The 19,824-nt window shown below is 41.0% G+C and overlaps 1 protein-coding gene across 3 annotated transcripts; it reads right to left on the bottom strand.

Moving 5' to 3' along the window:
* Positions 1-284: 284 nt before the first annotated feature.
* LOC118447625 (uncharacterized) lies at positions 285-14,794 on the bottom strand. 3 transcript variants are annotated; one of them, XM_085658398.1, is made up of 7 exons: positions 14,225-14,794; positions 13,391-13,621; positions 7,420-7,533; positions 7,276-7,338; positions 3,693-3,887; positions 1,155-1,445; positions 285-837 (listed from the first exon to the last, which is right to left on the bottom strand). In XM_085658398.1, exons 1-7 carry the CDS (start codon positions 14,532-14,534, stop codon positions 494-496), a joined length of 1,548 nt encoding a protein of 515 aa, XP_085514524.1. In that variant the 5' UTR covers positions 14,535-14,794; the 3' UTR covers positions 285-493. The 3 variants fall into 3 exon arrangements, with proteins under 3 accessions (XP_085514524.1, XP_035735651.1, XP_035735652.1); XM_035879758.2 differs by lacking the exon at positions 7,276-7,338 and having other exon boundaries at positions 7,408-7,533; XM_035879759.2 differs by lacking the exon at positions 7,276-7,338.
* Positions 14,795-19,824: the final 5,030 nt, after the last annotated feature.

The raw sequence follows: 19,824 nt of genomic DNA, 5'->3' as shown, positions 1-19,824 counted from the left end.
CGATACAATTCGAAGATACAATCGAAAGAGGTCCGTAGCGAAGCTATAGTTTATTTAACACCTAATGCACGAATTCCTGAAAACGAGTGCGTTTACAGCCAAGCGTTTTTTCCTTTTTTTTTTTTTTTTTTTATTATTTTTCTTTCGTACTTTCGAAGATCCGATGATCTCGACGATTCGAGAAGATCTCCACGGAAGGAAGAAAAGTAAAGTTAGGTTTAAAAAAAAGAAAAAAAAAAAATTAAGAGAAACGAAGAAATAAAAATGAATTTGTGGCCCGATGAAGAAGAGGAGACGTATAATAACATTCACGTGTCGGCCCTGAATAGAGACTCGTTGTTTCATCGGCTTCTGTTCAAAAACAATAACAGCCGGCTTCGTCGATAACGACTCTCGTTGTTTAATCCAAAATTGAATACCTATCACAGTCTGTTTAAAATGTCTGAACGCTCAATGACGATCGGGAATGACGACCCGACGCCTCGTTTCTCTCTCAATAAGGTCTCCAGACATTATTATCCGGTCTAACCTCTTCCTGTCTAACGCTACAACTCTCGGTGACTGCTCTCTGTTCAGGACTCTCCGAGTTCTGGAATTGATTCCCATAGAGCTGAGAGTACAGTATACTCGGTAATACGCCTGGCGTTGGAAAGTAGTTCCCGTAGTTCTGGCCGAATCCTTGTTCCTCGTGAACAGGACTCTCCGTGGTGCTTGAGTCCGTTGACAAGGACCTTGGAGAAACGTAGTCTTGATATCTTTGACTCGTTGTGCCGGACATGAGTGTGCTCAATGGATCCAATGGATCGGATTGACCTGGCGTTGTCGTGTCCGGTACTACTGTGACGATCAAGAAAAAAGAGCCTACATCGCAATGAATCGATCAGCTGATCGGATTTCTTAACTCCTTGCGGTCCTATTGATTATCGTCTATTTTGAGTTGGCTATATTTGCCGAATCAATTTACAACTATATCTTTTATGGACCATGAATGAATAAAATTGTTTCACTACTTGTAATCCCAATTGTTATTATCGTGAAAATCCTCCAATACTCGTGAATCATAGTTTTTAGGTTGACCGCAAAGCGTTATTTCCTTTCGTCCGAAGATATAAACCCGAACGAAAAAAAAAAGATTTAAATACGAAATCACTTACGCGAGGAAACCCCGGTGAAAGCGTCCTGCTGAGGCGTAGTACCGGTGGTACCGGAAGTGACGGCCGATCCCGCAGTCGAATCGGGAGCTGTCGGCGTGGTCATAGCAGCGGTACCAGCGAAGGACGCCAAAGAAGACGATGGTGGTGGTGGTGGAGGGGGAGGAGGTGGCGGGGGTGGAAAAGACGCTTGTGCCGCGCAAGACGAAAGAGGACCAGGAAGGTACCCAGCATATCCTGCTGTACTTCCGTATCCCCAGGAGTTGCTCGCCGTCAAACCGAATTGAGACATGTCTGTGTGTAAGACCCTAAGGGAGTTAGCTAGCCAAAGCTCGCTGAGCTTCATTTGTAAGTTGATGTTCAAAGCTTTAAAGAACGAAAGAAAGGAAAAACAAACAAATAAAATAAAAAAAAAAAAAAACGAAAAAGCAGAAACCCCAAAAAATAACCAAAAAAAATATCGAGGTAAAGATAAAAAATGTAGGATATTATTTGTCGATTAAAAGCACTTTACGAGGTACCTCGTCAATTCGTCCTCTCTTTCTCTCTCTCTTTCTCTCTCTCTTTCTCTCTCTCTTTCTCTCTTTCTCTCTTTTTCTTTCTCTCTCTCGCGCTCTCTTTGCCGGATATATTTTCGTAGGATATAGGCAGCTACCCCGATAGATTTTCCAATGAGTCACTCCGTGAGGGGTTGTGAGGTGGGAGAAGGGCAGAAAGGACGAGCGTGACGGCTTCGGTGGCGAGGTATGAAGGGGGATGGCGGGCAACGGACAAGGCAGAGGGGGCACGGAGATCAAAGGGTTGGTCATCCCCCCGCGTACCTTCGGCCAACTCAAATAACCGACGAGCTTCGGCCGACGAACGAGCCACTGGCCCGTCGTCACGAGAGCTAGCCCTAAATACTGCATCCCGCCATGCTTTTACATCGTTCCGGTTCCACCAAATTCCACACCGCGTCCTTTTCCTCCTCCTCCTCCTCCTCCTCCTCCTCCTCATCCACCAACTCTACTTCCTCCTTCTCGTGTTTCCTTTTTCCAAGAGAGCCACACAACTTTCGTCCGAGCCACCCGCATAAGAAGAATCCACGTTGCGATTAAAGTGCCACTAAATGGACAGGGCCCTTTCTATGTATCTCTATCTTACTTTTTAATCAGCAGAGATCTCAACGTCTAAACTAAACAGACCGAAGATGATGCCAGTTAAAGCTACGGTAGTTTCGCACGTCTGAACGTTAACTCCAAAATATCGGCCTAGAATTTTCGAATTATCGAACAAACCGGATTCAATGAGGAAAAGGCGTGGAGGTAAAGTTAATAAAGGAAATATTCCGTGCGCTTCATACTTTATCGAGGAATTTTACCGGGCTGGCCGATTTCTCTCGTCTGAGGTAATTCGTTAAATTGATTCTTGAATCAAAGTTGAGAAGATATTAGTCTCTCTTTTTCTTTTCTTTTTCTTTTTTTTTGTGTTCTTCTTTCGTTCTCCTTTCTTTACTTTTCATTTTTGCTTATACAAAATTTTTATGATTAGGCAACCGGAGAACTCTTTGACTGATGCGAGTAGAGAATCAAGACACTGAGATTTCGAATGTTCTGACGACGACAACGACGAGGAGGAGGATACTTTACGTATGAATACTACGTGAATTTGTAGTACGAGCTTAGAGTGAGAAAGAGAGAGAGAGAGAGAGAGAGAGAGAGAGAGAGAGAGAGAGAGAGAGAGACGAAGCTGCCACCCTAAAACGCGCCGGCGTCCGACGGGGTCGTACTCCCGTGGCAACCCCTTTAATATAATATTTAATCTAGCTTTGAACAGGCTTGCGGTTTCCGCGTCTGAAGCCGAGAAGCTAGCTTCCGAGCCTACCCAAAAGCAACGGCGTTACTCCTCCACCTCTTATCCACCCAACTCGCAGTAGCAATGCCTGTCTGGAAATATTCTCAAATTCGAAGCCTGTTCTCTTTCTCTTTCTCTCTCTCTCTCTCTCTCTCTCTTTCTCTCTCTCTCTCTCTCTCTCTTTCTCTCTCTCTATCTATCTATCTATCTCTCTTTCTCTTTCTCTTAGTAGTCGAGAGAACTCGATGCGATCTCGTAAAGCTATGGAAATATTTATCACACGAAAATCCATTTACATAATATTTCACGGGAAATTGCATGCTTTAGGCGTCACTCAAACTTGATAAACAACAAAAAGTACGATAGAATCCTAAAGTTAACCGAATACCTACGATAAATCTTGTTACAAAAACAATAGAAAAAAGAAAGAAAAGAGAAGAAACAAGATAAAGATAGATAAAAAGAAAGAGAGAGAGAGAGAGAGAGAGAGAAGCCGCAGAGGAAAAGCGTAAATGCGCGCAAGGTAACACATGTTGGATACAAGCAAACTGGCCGAGCTACAATGTAGAGAGAGAGAGAGAGAGAGAGAGAGAGAGAGAGAGAGAGAGAGAGAAAGAGAGAGAGGGAGAGAGAGAGGCCAGAAAAGAACCGACAAGTAATAATGGTAGCAATGGTAGTAGAAGCAGGAGGTTGAACGAAGGTACTCACTCTGACAATTACCAGGCATCGCGTGCCTGAAAGACGACAGAGGATCCCGTGGTTGTAACGGATTCGGCAACGGCTGTAGAGGATTCGGTAGAGACTGTAGAGGATCCACCAGTGGGGATGCGAAAAATGGTGCACCACGTTGCGAGGCAAAGGCGAATGCGTGAAACTGTTGCTGCTGCCCTAAAAGAGACAGCACTGCGATCAACCGTGCGCCTGTCCACTGGACTTGAGGTACGCTCAACGAACGCAATCAAGCCACCTACTAATTCTCATTTTTTCTTTTCCTAATTTCTTTTTCTTTTTTTTTTTTTCAATTCTTTTCTTTTTATTTTTTCTATCTTTCCATCTTTCTCATTCATTCGTTCGTCCGTTCGTTTTCTTTTATTTCCCGTACCATCCTTTCTCGAATTTTCAAGGTGGAAATCGTCGATCGTTTAAGCGTATCTCTCGGTTGGTCTTCGCTTAGAGATATTCTATGGTAGCGCCCCCATTGTGTCCCCAGATCGAGCATACCCTATTCAGCAAACCGGCGGGAATTTCGGGTTGCCGAGTTAGAATTAGGGCTTCGATTGGATTATCGGAACGACGGGAGTCTGGCTCTTCCGCTCTCCCCACGTCCACACCCTCGTCCAAACCCAGCCACGCACGGTGTACGAGTGCGAATCACCCTCTCAATCTCTCTCCCTCTCTTTCTCTCTCTCTTTCTCTCTCTCTCTCTCTCTCTCTTTCTCTCTTGTTCTCTCTCTTCCGACAGTCACTCGAGCTCTCCGTTGCCTTGGCCGTGTGTATGTCCGTACGTTAACCTAAAACGCCAGGGACAGCCGGTTCCGCAGAACAGAAGGACGGTTCTCGCCTGTTGGGACGTCTTTAATTGGGTTGGCGACACCGTCGTCACAGGGAAATAAAATGTATCTCCCTCTTCTTCTATCTCACTCTCTCTCTCTCTCTCTCTCTCTCTTTCTCTCTCTCCCCCTCTTTCTCTTTCTATATATCATCCCCTTTTACTTCTCTGACGTCGCGCGACTTCTCCCCCTTTTCGAATCGAAAGAGAATCGAGAACTCAATCGGTTTTAACATCGATACGGCCTACGATCTACCTATAGGCTCTTGAGGTTTGCCCTTCCGACAGATGTAAATCGGACTTTGAAACGTTTTGCGGGATCACAAAGTTAGGATGAAGTTCGACTTATCTCATATACGAATAGAAACGATCTCGTTAACTTTTGATTGAATTGTTAGAATCGAGTTATCTGATCGATTAAAAAAAAAAAAAAAAAAAAAAAAAAAAAAAAAAAAAAAAAAATGAAAAAAGAAAATACGAAAAAAAACGAGAAAAGAGAGCTCTCGATTTCATGAAAAAAATCAAAGGAACACGGCCTCGGCTATCATCAGTTAAGACGAGTTAAAAATAATCACAGTTAACGTCGGCTCGTTGGATCTTCAGTTAAAATAAACGGTTGCCTTGAAACGGGGCTACGATGCGTGCTACGACAATTCGAAGGGACGCGGCGAGAGATAAAAGGACTACGAGCCCTCTTGGGTGGCCCTCCTGTACGGTTCTTTGGTCATCGCCGTCTGTACGATTTTACCCTTTTTTGATATACACCTATGGGTGGGTTCTGTTACTTTTTCCTTTAACTCAACGACCCTTTCTCCTTTCTCTCCTATAATTATCATTTATTCAACGATCGTTATAAACGTAAAGTGAGAAATAGTAATGTGTTATAAATATCCCTTATAAAGTTACCCACATTTCTTATATTATACATTTGATGGATATAGCCATAGATACAATATAATTAAAAGTAATTTTAATTAATAGCATATGCATATGGATTTGCGAACAATAAACAATACTTAGATTGAGAATAATCTTTCATTGAAAATTTTTAATAAATTTTCCTACTTTTCTATTTTATTTATTTTTAATAAATTCTTAATAAACGTGATATTAAATGTCATTGTAGATTTTATTTGATATCTAATAACTGAATTCTTAATAGGTATAAAAATATCCTTGAAACGTAACAATCGAATTCTTCCTTTCTTACCCCGTTCATCCAAAGATTCGATTCTTTTCATTCATTTCAGCATAAAAGCATTCTCCATCGAAATCCCAAAATCCATTTGGGAAAATACGAAGGGCGCGATGTACAGGGAGAAGAAAACGAGAGAGAAAGAGAAAGAGAGAGAGAGAGAGAGAGAGAGAGAGAGAGAGAGAGAGACGCCTTAGCCTGAAGCTTCTCCGGTAGCCTCGCGCGAGGGTCGTAATTAATTAAACAAGCAATTCATTACACATTCTACCCTCGTCCCGTAGCCGAAGGTAGCCGCCACAGAAAGGCGGCAAGACCAAGGAAATTGATTGAGAGAGGTTTGCCTCCTATTCCACCTCCCCCACCTCTTCCTCCTCTTTCTCATACCACCTCTTCTTCGTACGGATGCTCTTCCTAGCAAACGTTTCTCTCCTCCGAAATTCAAAATCCATGTTGTACAAAGTAGAAAAGATCGAAATTGGGCGGACATTTTCTTTTCTTTTTTTTTTCTTTTAATGTTTGGAGCAGAGGGAGAGAGAGACAAACAGACAGACAAAGAGAGAGAGAGAAGAGGAGAGAAAAAGGTAGGTAGGAAGAAAGAAAGAGAAGAAAAGAGAAGAGAAGAACGGGTAGCGACGGAACGAAATGAGGAGCTGTCGTTGCCAGCTGGTAACACTCGAGAAATTCCCTGGCAAGTCACCCCGCGTAAAGGGGGATGATGTCCAATGAAATCGATAGGAAGGATTCCAGATAGAGAAGTTCGAGAAGTTCAAAGTCGATTTCCTTTCGTTCCTTAGCACCCTAGTCAAGTTCAATGAGTATTACCTATGTATGTCCGTCCGATTCTAATCTTCGAGTAAGCAAACCAGTTGGAATCTAAATTTCTCTTAGACGAGAAGGGTCCCGAAACAACCATGAGTAGAGCAAAAGCAAATAACGTTTGGTAGGTTACGTAACGAGGAAAGACGTTTCGTTCCTCCTTTCCGGTGAGAAGAGAGGCCAAGAGACCTTCTTACCCTTCCTATTACAGAGTTCCTGGTAATTGTATGTCCCAAATATAGCGTGCGAGTAGTAGAACTACTCCGAGAAGTTTGCGTAAGCGTGTGTTAGCGACATAACACGCGCAATATCTTCGCGGGTAACGCCGCAGCCCTTTGTCAATGTTATGGCCGACCAGGCCGTACTTATAAATAATGGCAATTGCACGAAACTTAGGCATCAGCTAAAGGAGGAACCGCATACGAAAGGCTATTCCAAGTTTACTATCTATATAGACTCATTCGCAATAGATTCTTGATTGGGAACAAAATTATCTTTTAAATTCAGATCGAGATGAATCTATTATGTAAGATTGCAATCAACAAGAGAGAAACAAAGAGAGAGAGAGAGAGAGAGAGAAAGAGAAAGAGAAAGAGAGAGAGAGAGAGAGAGAGAGAGAGAAATGAACAGAGAGACAATAGCTGGTAAATACGATAACTATAGTCATAGCCTTGAAATCATCATTAAAATAGGTCACGAGTAATCGTACACGCGATAACAAAGATCGATACCTTCAAATTCGTAGTTGTTCTGTGTTGACCATCTAAGCCATGGCTGTTGGATGAGTTCTTCGACTACAAGAGCAAGCATGCATAACACTCACTACGTATAATAGAAAAATAGAGAAGAATAGAAATGCTTACAGTGATACTCACTGGTCTTGGATCGCGGCTCACGTGGGCCGTCTACGGTCACTTTGATAGCCTTCGTATAAGTAGCCACTTGAGGTGGCGTTGTTGAAACTGTTATCGTCAAGGTGAAACTTTTTCCTGCAACATATAAATCAAAAAAAAAAAAAACAAGAAAAAAATTGAGAGAATTAGATTAGGTTCTGCGATCTTTCTTTTTCTTTTTCTTTTTTTTTTTGTCATTAAATTACCACCAAGTAATAAATTAACGAAGGGTAAAGCGATTTGTTTCGACGTATAACATGATTATTGCGATGAAATCAAATAAATTCAGATTGTTATGCGTCGATAGGCCTGCTTCTTTATACCTTTTGATCGAGAACAATCACGTTATATCTTGAGAAACACAGAGAAAGAGAAAAAGTCGATGCGATCGACTAGAAAAAAAAAAAAAAAGAAAAAAGAAAAAAAATAAAGGAAAGGTCATTGTAAGGGAAATCTAGAAAATCGAGATTTCATGGGGGAAATAGGGAGGAATCAAAGCGCGATGATCGAATTCTTCGAATTCCCAACCATTGGACGAACCGCAAAACGAGTTCGGTTTGTTCGTCGAGACCAGAAGGATGAGTGCTGTTTCTCTCTTTCGCTCTCTCTCTCTCTTACACTCCTTTCTTTTTCTCTCTATCTATCTCTCCTCTTTTTTCTTTTTTTCTTTTTTTATCATCCTATCGCATCGGCCGTTCTCGCGGCGCGTCGATTCGCGAAAGCGAACGCGAAACCTATTCAACGTCGGCGCTGAAAGTTCGCAAACGTGGTTAGCCGTGCGAAACTCCGTGGTAACCGAATTAGCCGTCGGTAATGTATCGAGGGCGTCGTCGACGGTGACGGTGGCCAGCCAGAAGAGCCAGAGCGTGTGCACGTGCGCGCGCGCAAAAGAGAAATAGAGATAGAGATATAGAGAGATAGATAGATAGATAGAGAGAGAGTGAGAGAGAGAGAAAGAGAGAAAGAGAGAAAGAGAGAGAGAGAGGGAGAGAGAGAGAGTAAATGGAAGCCTCGAATTATGCTAAAAAGCCTGTTAAACGGGAATAATGTCGCGGAAAAACTGACGCCGTCGTGGAAAACACGCAAGCGGCCCGTCGAACACGCGGAGGTTCACCGCAATGCCACCATCCCCTACTGCTACTACTGGCTCTCGTCAACCCCCGTGGGCCACCCCTAAACCAACCCTTCTCCATACCAATCCTATGTTTATCTCGACCCAAGGATTTCTGTTCGATATTTTTCAATGCAATAACAATAAAAAAAAAAAAAAGATTTTATTTCTTTTTCTCCTTTTTTCCCTTGTATTTGATATTCGTTATTCTCTCTCCTTCTCTCTCTCTCTCTCTCTTTCTTTCTTTCTTTTTTGTTGTCGTCGTTGAAACGTTTAACACAACATGATAATTTTGTTTTTACGATTTCAACGAATGTCATCAATTTACATAAAAGATCTTACATATTCCATAGGACTTATCGCCAACCGAGTGGAAATTTAATGGAAGCGAGATGATTGTGTATTTCAATGTAATCGGATGCTATAATATAAACCGGTCGAAAACAGGCGAATTTTGCCTCCGGACTGTTTAGAAAACGGGGAATTCAAACGCATTATGTTATTTATATCCTGATACAAAAGCGATACAACTTTACTGTTTCGTTGCAATCTGCTCGTTCGAACTCGACGGTCTAATATTTACGTTACATTCTTGATGGTCGTAATTAAGCTGCGGTCGACAAATTTGGACGATGGATAATTCTAAATTTCCTTTCAAAATGAAAATATGATCCAAACGTAACGGTAGGGGTAATAGGAGTCGTTTAGTAAAAGCTCGAACGTTAGAAAAAACTACTAAATTATTATTAATCATAAAAGACGTGTTCCGATAATTCAATTGTTACGAACATTTAATTTGTCTTGCAATAATGAAAAAAAAAAAAAGAAAAAAAAAGAATGAACGAATAATTTGTTTTTCACTCCTATTAAGAAAATCTAAATACTTCAATGATTTTTCTATTATTTATATATTACAAATTTTTCTATTTACGTTCTATTTCGAATGAAAATAAATATCATAAAATTCACGTTCATCGATCGAAAATCTGTCCAATCTCCGTTCTCTTCCTCTTAAACCTTTTTCTCCCCTTTTTCAGTTCCTCTCCACCGTCCAAGTTAACAGGTTTAAAGGATAAGGATTATGAATAACAAAAAAAAAAAAAAAAAAAAAAAGAAACAGAAAAAAGAGAAAGAAAGAAAGAAAGAGCGAAATAATGGCGAGTGTCGAACGTGGCCACACGGTGGTTCGCCACGCGAGCTTCTCGTTTTCCTCGATGCAGCTCAAGTCAGTGTATTCCCCAGGTTTGCCCCGGGAGTCACGCCATCCTCGATCTGCCTACTGCCTGTTTGCCTGCCAGAACCTTTTCACCTACTACCTATGCCTCGTAGTCAGGTAGGTACGCGTAGGTACACGGTATCACCCTCGGTGCCAGTCACCGTGCAACCATTAAAAGTCTTCTCCCCTTTTAATGCGAGACACAACCCTTTTTTCCTTTCTTTTTTCTTTCTTTTTTCTTCTTTTTCTTTCTGTCTCTTTTTTTTTTCAAACGCGAGACTCCTCTCGCTTCGTTCGTTCGTATGTTCATTCGTTCGTTCGTTCCTTGCTATAATTTCTTTACTTTTTGCTTTAACGTGTCTTTATTCGTGAAAGAACACGAATGGAAATGTTTTCTACTTAAACTTTGAACGAATTCCGAATTCTATGTACTACGTATTCCATGTTGACTTTCAACCGAGATATTGGGTTGATACTATTACATCCTGCATCTACATTTCAATAGAAGAGGAAGTCATTTTAAAAAGTACGACACATTTGTGTGTTGACAATTGTGTGTTCGGTATTTAACTAAGAAAAGAAAAAAAAAAAGGAAAGCAAAAAAGAAAACAAACAAATTTCACGTACACGATATATTATTAATTTTTGTCTTTGAAATGAAACGTTATTATAATTTTAGAAACCAGATTTTACACGCAACACGCACGTTGGATAAAAGGAGAATAAGGAAGGGAGAAATAGAGAGAGAATGAAAGAGAGAGAGAGAGAGAGAGAGAGAGCTAAAGAGAGAGAGAAAGAGAGAGGGAGAATGAGAGGGGCAGTGGCGCGAAGACACGAAATTGAATTTGTATGAAATCGAATCGAGAAGAGAGTCGATCGAGTAATAGCTCGTCCTCGTCGATTCGCTGATTATGCTCGTTAGCATACGTTTCTCCGTGAAAGGTATGCGCCTACATGCATATATACTCTCGATGTTAACATGTTTTGTATGTATATTATGTATGTGCGTGCGTGCGTACGTACGTGCGTGTGTGTATGTGTGTATATGTATGTGTGTACGTGCGTGTGTGTATGTATGTATGTGTAGGTTGTCCGGGTGCTGTCGAGCCAATTAATTAATTTCAATTTTACCCGGAACGAATCGCAAATGCGCTATTGTAGCCTGATAACGAATTGATTATGGTCAGGACACGCAGGCCGAGCCGTTATCGCTTGCGGCTACTACACCTTTTCTCTTTCTAAATTTCGGAAAATAAGCGATGGTCGTTTCATGAAATTTAGTTTCCAACTGTGAACATTTAATGAGAGAAAAGGATAGAGAGAGAGAGAGAGAGAGCGAGAGAGAGCGTGTGTGAAAGAGTGAAAGAGAGTGAACAATTTTATTCTAACGACTTCACCTACGAACGAATTAATTATAGTCGACTCTCTAGAGCATGGAAGACACGCTCTTAACGTTAATGACGCTTTTATCTGATAAAAAAAGAGTGAGATAAGGTAAGGTCCTCGTATATATGATTAGAGCCACGAAAAAGCACTTTCATCTTAGAAATCGAGAGGAAGGAAATCCCATCCTTGATAACAAAGTTCCAACGTACTCCTATACTCCTAGGCTGAAACTATAAGCACCCAAATGATCTATCTCGTTAAAGGGCTTAGAAGCAAAGGGGTAGAAACGATCCAGTACCTTCGGGGTAGATTTCGCTCTGATGGAGCAGGCATTACAGTTGAACGTGCGGCAAGGGGTCTCCGGCTTATCATCGATATTGCAAAGCTTTCGACTATCATACTATCGAGCTAGTCTTCTCCACGAACGATGTCGTTGACGCTTGTGTTTTCTTCTTCTTCTTCTTCTTCTTCTTCTTCTTCTTCTTCTTCTTCTTCTATTTCTTCTTCTTATTCTAGGAACTATTGTACTAATACTTATCGATGTTAATTTTGAGATCAGTAAGGTATTTGTTCTTGAATTAACGTTATTAAAAATTACAAACTATGCTGATTCGATGATTCACGTGCCTTTTAAATTCAATGAGCTTGAGGCTCGAGTTCGTACGAGTCTGAGTGCCTTTATGTTCGAAGAACAAGAGGATCATTATAGATTCGTGGAAGACAGTTCGGCGCACATCGGTTTCTAGGAATATTCAAGGAGAGACGAACGAAGAGACGAGAACCTGACGAGAGACACTTCTCTTACATTCTTCATCCAAGCTTATGTTAATTCCATGCCAAGCGAAAACAATCGAGAGCTAATCCCAGACAAATGACAGACGCTCGCGAGCTTCTAAAATCTTGAGAGGGTGAGTTTCCCTTCGTTGTACGACTAGAAAGAGAGAGAGAGAGAGAGAGAGAGAGAGAAAATTCGACAAATCTGTGATTTATAAAGAGAGAATTGCATTCGTAAAGGTATATCTTCGCAAAGGATTCGTAAGATCCAATAGATAAAGAAACAATACTTGTTTTCTTATCGACCGTATAAATATTTTCTTATCGATAGTATTCTAATCGTTTACTTCTTCAAACTCGACGTTGCAAAATGTTCGCTAAGGTCGATAAAATAAAAATAGAAAGTGACAGAGATAAAAGGAAAAGAACTCTAATCTAAAGGAATAATTTATTAATTCCAGCTTTGAAAGTAGGTCGAATGATGAGTAGAAGCTCTCCAAGGTCGAATTGGATTAAACGAAGTACCATGGCTAATAACGTTAATTAAAATCCGTCTGAAACCTCAATTAATATCAGCAGCAACCCTACTTTTGGCTTCGTTGCGTCCCGTTTCGTCCCTCTTTACTCTTCTTCCTCTCAACGAAGGAGGATGGTTGGTGAAATAAACGTTAGATCGGTCGGTGGTAGTGCGGACAAATAAAAGCCATTACCCACCCCTAAGATATCGTCTTCGTCTTCGTCGTCGTCGTTGTCGTCTTCGTCTTCGTCTTCGTTTTCGTCTTCGTCTTTGTCTTTGTCTTCGTCGTCATCGTCGTCGTCTTCGTCACAATCTTCTCGAAACCACCCTCACACAATAAGGAAACTCTAAGAGAAAGCGGGTAGTTGATTGTTCGACGTCAGTAAGAAAAGGAACGACTGGCAAGACTTTTCCCTTCGGTAAGGGCTAAAGAAAAAGGAGGGTGTCTCAAGACGTCCACGACCTACCCTTACTACTACTATAAGACCAAGGAGGATTCTTCCTTCTACGAAAAGGGTCCCTATCAGCCTTCCCCTTCTTTCTCGTATTCATTCGCGACGCCAAGGGGCGACACGCTTCGCCGACGAAAGCCAAGCAACTTTCCACTTTTATGAATGGAACAAGGAGAAAGTAGGCCAAGAAACTTCACCGTCTTTTAAGATTAAGAATAATCTTCGTCGCTCACCCTCACTCTCTATCTTTCTCTTTCTCTCTCTCTCTCTTTCTCTCTCTCTCTCTCTTTTTCTTTCTTTCTCTCTCTATATATTCTTCCTTTCTCTTAATTAGAACTAATTTATAACGCGCGTCGAGTAACACGAAGCAACGAAGATGTTAGATGAATATTTTGTTATACAAGAAGAAACCATTCCTTTTCTCACAATCCCATTTTCTTTTTTATAGTATTCAAGAAATGGTAATTAATAATTCTATAAAAAATATCTCGACTCACCTCTGCCACTTCTACCGACGAACCTCAGATCGTTGAACTTCGCCACCTGATTCTTCATCAACGCCGTCGAGTTTCTTAACTCAGCACAACAATTCTCATCGTTACCAGCTCGAACCGTCACTAATGTACCGTCGCCGACTTCACCGAGAGCTACTACCTTAAACGCTACTGGTAACGTCTTGTTGGATCTCCAATGGGCTGGTAAAACGGTACAAACCAAATGCGGTGAGCCTATAAAAAAAAAATTATTTCGATAATAAGAATAAAGTTTAATAACTTCAAGTAACATAACGAGTATGATGCTTATGTTCATGATTTCGATTAACTAAGTTTTTAACTGAGATTTTTTCTTAGCATCAATGATAATTACAATCAATTAAAATAAACAAATTTTGACAATGATTTTGTTCGTATTCTCCGAAAATTGTATAAAGTAAAAAAAGTTGTTATAGCTTTATATTAATATCAGATTTTGATAAGTATTATAAAAATTAAAATTTAAACTAACAACAATTTATATAACATAACATTTCATATAGAATTTATATAGAGTAACATTTATATAGAATAACATTTCATATTATAACAAAAAAAAAAGAAACTTTCGTTGTGACAGAGAATGATGTGTAAGAAATAAAAAATGTTGATTATTTCGTAGAAACATAAATGTAATGTTAAGAAAAAAAGATAGATGAATAATCTTCTTTTTTTTTTCTTTTTGATGAAAATGAAACGGAATAAAAATTAGAAGAAAAAGTATGATATATTATATGGAAAGTTTGTCATTCGAAATATTGGGTAACATTAAATTCTAAAGAGTTGAAAAAAAGTCACCTGTCCTGACAAGTTCGCCAGGATGCTCGCTAACAAAATCACCAAGCGTTCTCTCGGCAAGTATATCGCTAGTCATTTTCGTATAAGCGTCCGTCAATGGCGAGACGCCGGACTCCGGTGAGGCAGCCGCCCCAGGAGCCGAAGCTCCTGTCAACTGCATCCTGCTAGACGATCCTCCGCCGCTCTCACTTCCACCGCTAGACGTTCCACTGCCAGACTCGTTGCTCGATGTCCTCACCGAAGCACCGCCGCCGCTTCCGGTTACCGTGCTTCCGCCGCCGCCGCCGTTGCAACGGTCGAATATATCCATAGGCAGTCAGAACGCCGGATGAAACATCCTTCCATTCGGTTCGAACCACCGAACAACCCAGTTTCCAAAAGATGATCTTTAGAATCTTAATCCTTTCTTCATCTGATAACACCAATGATATTTCTTAACGAATATTTTCTTATCGGCCAGTTCAGTCATTTAACATTATCGTTATCGTTCTTATAACGAATAAGCAGAAATCTTCTCTTAATACATTATCCCTTTTAATTTCTCATTCGACGGTATCAACTTCTTCATCTTTTTCTCTCCCATTTTGTGGTCAAAGTTTTACGAATGATTCCGGATACACAATCTAGGTACGAATTAACGAAGATCTGCAACCAGAGAAACTCTCATTTTCAAACTAGAAACTCTTCGTCGGATGTCGTATACGTTAATGGGAGATACTGACTCGGATGTATACTGACTCTCAAAGTCAAAGTCAAGTGTATACGAACTCTACGCTCGGATGAGTAGTCGCAAGGAATGTTTTGATAAGAACAAATCAATACGATAGTTGGAATTATTGGAATTACATGGAACGTTTATTAAGGGTCATCTGTCTATTACGTTTGATGAGTCTGGTTTTCTCATTGAACCTCTATGCTACGAAAAGAATAAAAAAAAAGAAAAACAAACGAGACTCCATCGAGATATGTGTATATATATATATATATATATATATATATATATATACATGTATATACATGTATATATACACACATATATATATACAGAGAGAGAGAGAGAGAGAGAGAGAGAGAGAGAGAGAGAAAGTGAAAGAGTACTACGAAGAGAAAGAGAGAAGGGAGAGGTCGGAGAATAAAATGGAGGAGGAGGATGAGGAGGATGAGGAAGAGGAGGTTGTGGATGGGGGAAGGGGAAAAACGGTTGACACGACGAAGCGACTCGCACACTTTTCACGCGGGCGCCTGGTGACGTCACCGTTCATTCAGTAATTTTTGCGCACGTCACCGGGGCTGACACGGCGTATCCAGGTGGTACGGAGGGGCAGATCCGCGAGAGCTAGTGGTGGGGGACGGAAAAAATAGGGGAAAAAGAACGGCCACCACCGGTGAGGCAAACCCCCACACACGAATACTCTCAACCCCTACGCACTACGACCGCGTGTCAAACTACACGTGGTACGTTACCACGTTGTTCTCTGTCAATCCTTCGTCCTTCGTCCTTCCTTCTTCTTTGCCGACACGAAAACGTATACGAGATAATATCTAAATTAAAATTAAGACCAAAATTATAACCAACGATTAGATACTGAAGGTAAATCACTTCATTCGTCTAATAATTAACAAGTTTCTTTGATGACAATTATTCTACTTTATGACAACGTTAACTAATGGAACACGTTAATATTGTCTAGGATGAAATTTAGTCAGCCCCGGAATAGTTCCTATAATATTAGAATCGATCGCTTATCGGTTACGTACGATTACCAATGAACGGAAACCGCCCGGGAAATTATGTAGAATCGATAAGTGCTATTACATTACGCTCGTTAAATGAGTAATTCATATATATATATATATATATCGTTATGCCGAACGCGACCAATTTTATGACTATTCTTTTGTAATAAGTACGAAAGGTATTCTATTGTGTATCGTGCATGAAATAAATGTCTATTTGAAAAGAATCAACGAAATTCGATTGGAAATATTGCATCGATATGTTTTCCTAATTAAAAACGTAGTAAGATTGAGAAATTAGGGTAATAGGGGAGGTGTTCGATGGCGTCGCGCTAATTCTCCTTCTCGGAGATCTTACGAGAACTTTCGTAAGAATCTTCGACGACGTTGCGACGGCTAAGATGCCCGCTTAACTTCGCATTCAAATCTCTTACCAAGCTCGTTGCTTGTTGCCTCTTCTAGAGAAAAACGCAGAGCGTGACACGATTATTCGATATCCCTGCGAATCTTTGTTTATGATTTTGACAAGTTTTAATTAATATTCGTGATGTCATTGGACGAATATTTAGACACGTTGGTATCCTAAGTCGTTGGAGCATTGAAAAGATTCGTGAAATGAATTCTCAGTGAGTCCAGAAGGAAAACGGTTGATTTTTAGAAACATTTTTAGGAATGAAATATTATTCTTCTTCTTCTTCTTCTTTTTCTTCTTCTTCTTCTATTATGAGATTAATCAATTCGACGAATGATCTTCTCTATAATTAATATCTCTTATGAGCGAATGTTGGACACCTTTGTTATATTATTCTGAAGAAGTGACGTTGTTTAACGTAAACATCACGACATATTCACAATAGCACAAGATAATGATTCCGACGAAAGATTTCCCTTCGTATTAATAACACTCCGTGTACGTGGAATCTTAATCACTGATAAAACCGTTCAAAATCATTGCATCCAAGGGACACGGGCGATTACACAACACCAATCCGAATAATGATTGTTCGTTATCCACACTCGAATTCTTCTGACACTACGAAACAAACGAGTCAACGATGTAACAAAAAGAGAAAAACAAAAAATCTAACACTGATATCAATTTTAAAATGATTTCTAATCGTTCACTGTTCACACTTAAAATAATAATAATAATAATAATAAGAAGAAGAAGAAGAAGAAGAAGAAATATATGAAAGAGAAGATATGAAAACTCCGAGTGCACAGTTAACGAAGTTAAAGACGATTACATGAGGATATTATCCGAGAGGATAGGATTCGGTTTGGCAGGATCATTGAGATTCCTTGAAAGGTCCTCTTGGGATGTCTCGAGATAACTCGTGAACAATATTCCAGAAGGATGATAGAACGATATCCGTGAGGAGTCTTCGGTGATGCTTCTATTCTGGGCGTGCTACGGTACTCTGTGGTGTATTTCGGAACACCCGTTGGGGTCACTAACTATAATTTCGGCGGTTCGTGTGAGGCAACAGCCGTTGACGCACTGGTCCATGCCAACACACGCAGCATCCCTTTCCCCTTTCCTGGTTCCTCTCATACCCTTCTGCCACCCCACTCCTTCCAGCCATCCTTCCTTCTCTCTCTCTCTCTCTCTCTCTCTCTCTCTCTCTCTTTCGTTCTCTCGCTCTCTCGCTCTCTCGCTCTCTCGCTCTCACTCTCTCTCACTCTTCCCAATGCGCGCTCCGACTCCCTCTTTCTCTTTCGCTGCTCCTCTCATTGGCGCGCTTCGCGTCTCTCTTTCCCTCTTTCAAAACCCTCATTCTATCCCTCTCTGTTTCTCTCTTTCTATCCCACGTTGCTCTTTATCGCTTTATCTCCCACCGGACTCGAAGCTCTCTCCCTCTCGCGATGCCCACCTCTCTTTCTCTCTTTCTCTCTCTCTCTCTCTCTCTCTCTCTCTCTTCTTTCCCCTCGAACCCTTTTGCGGTATGGCTCGCGTGCTGGACATCCGTGGGGAGCTCGGCTTTGATCGATCGATCGAACCTCGATTTGATCGCTTTCCCCGTGGTCCATCCTCCTCATCCTCCTCTTCGTCGTCCTCAGCGATTTCTTTTCAAAGAATTCGCCGCCGTCGTTATTAGATCGCTCGCGAAGAGCCCGCTAGTTTTGCAAAATTAAGCGCCCGGATTTTCGGTGAAAAATGATCCTTGCTCATCGGACTAGCTTCCGTCTTTGATGTCTTTTTTCTTCTTTTTTTCTTCTTCTATCCTATTTTTATTAACGACTTTTTTCTCATGTTCCTTGAAAATAATAATCCGTCGAATAGACAGACAGAGGGAGAGAAAAAGAGAGAGAGAGAGAGAGAGAGAGAGAGAGAGAGAGAGAAAGATAGAGATAGGGAAAAAGAGAGAAGCAACTTTAACGATTCACAAATGACAAGTTGATAAAAACTAAATGATAAAGGGAAAACAAAAGGGAGAGAAAAAAAATATTCATTTCTCATAGTAACGAATCAGCCCGACCTATGTACTACCGAATAGATGATGATCGTATTTTCAGAGAAATCCGAGGTTATCCTGCGTGTTTGCCTGCCGGCAAGTCTGCGACCGGTTGGATATCGTCAGGATATATTCGCGCAGGAAATGGGTAGCTCCATTGTTTGCACATTCGTACAAACAGTGCAGCGTGAGGATGCGCCCAGCGAACTCTCTATGTTTGATTTTCGAAAGTGAAGCCGTACTCCATTGTACGCCGTATGCCGACGCGAATGATATCGCGAGTACGCTGGTATGTTGGCCTCGATAAAGAATCGAGACTGGGATTGTAAAGATGTCGATCATGAATAAAGATCGAGAAAATGATCGAGATGATCATTTTGGTGAAACTCTGAAATATGAAAGAAACAGAAAGAAAGAAAGAGAAATAGAATAAATCGAAGGAATTTCAATTCGTAAAGAAATATTAAAGAAATGGAAGGGCAAATGGAGAGAGGGGAGAGGTGGGGAAGGAGATGAGGGCTTAAGAGGAAGTAAAAAGGATTGAAAAACTAGTGGCATTGAACGGAGAAATAGCCGGTGGTGGTATTCGGAGGACCAGTCGAACGATCACCGACGAGACGGTGACAAACAGCGATACGGTGGAAACGTTGAAACTGGACGGCCGTCGTCGTATTGACAAACGACCTAACGCCCGTGTGGACCGCTGCATTCGACGAGATTCGAATTATCTCTGTTGGAGCTTGTCAATGCAAATGCCATACCTACATTCAATTACCCCTCGTCACGCTCCGATCAACGCGCTCCGCCGACGAGATACTTCCTACGATCCAACCAACTCGATCTGATATCTTCAATGCCCTCCCCCCGCCATCTGCTCCTCCACCCCATCCCTCCACCCCATCCCTCCTGCACCTCACCTCTTCTTTCTGCATTCTTCTTTCTTTCTTTTCTTTTTTTTTCTTTTCTTCCTCTCTCTCTCTCTCTCTCTCTCTCTCTCTCTCTCTCTCTTTCTCTCTCTTTCTCTCTCTCTCTCTTTATAATTTTCATTCGCCTCGAGATTTCATTTCGAAGATTTTAACACAGCGAAGTCGTGACATACTTTTGCAAAAGTCGTGACAATCCATTCGTGTGATTTTTCTTTAAAGCGGCTCATCGAGCCTTTTAAATTAGGTTAATCATTGATAAAAATGAACACGAAACAAACCACGTCGTGTCACACGCAACAATGTTAATCGATGGACTCGTCGTCGATTGATAATTAATCAAGAGCACTTCTCTTCTATGGGGAAAATGAAAACTAACCTTTCTTCCGCTCTGCTCTACTCTACTCTCTCTCTCTCTCTCTCTCTCTCTCTCTCTCTCTCTCTCTCTTTCTCCCTTCAATTCTGTCTCTCTCTCTCTGATTCT

This window comes from Vespa mandarinia, chromosome 1 (assembly GCF_050613455.1).
Source record: "Vespa mandarinia isolate Hongniang chromosome 1, ASM5061345v1, whole genome shotgun sequence".
In the NCBI taxonomy this organism is placed as follows: Eukaryota; Metazoa; Arthropoda; class Insecta; order Hymenoptera; family Vespidae; genus Vespa; species Vespa mandarinia.
The sequence above is the reverse complement of the archived record's forward strand: the minus strand, read 5'-3'. Positions and strand labels throughout refer to the sequence as shown.

Bases quoted from the DNA above. Each gene is read 5' to 3' on its own strand.
- LOC118447625 (XM_085658398.1), bottom strand. From the start codon at position 14,534: ATGGATATATTCGACCGTTGCAACGGCGGCGGCGGCGGAAGCACGGTA. The intron at 7,339-7,419 runs GTGAGTATCACT...TTGCTCTTGTAG, and splicing joins TGAGCCGCGATCCAAGACCA to TCGAAGAACTCATCCAACAG. The intron at 838-1,154 runs GTAAGTGATTTC...TGATCGTCACAG, and splicing joins TTTCACCGGGGTTTCCTCGC to TAGTACCGGACACGACAACG.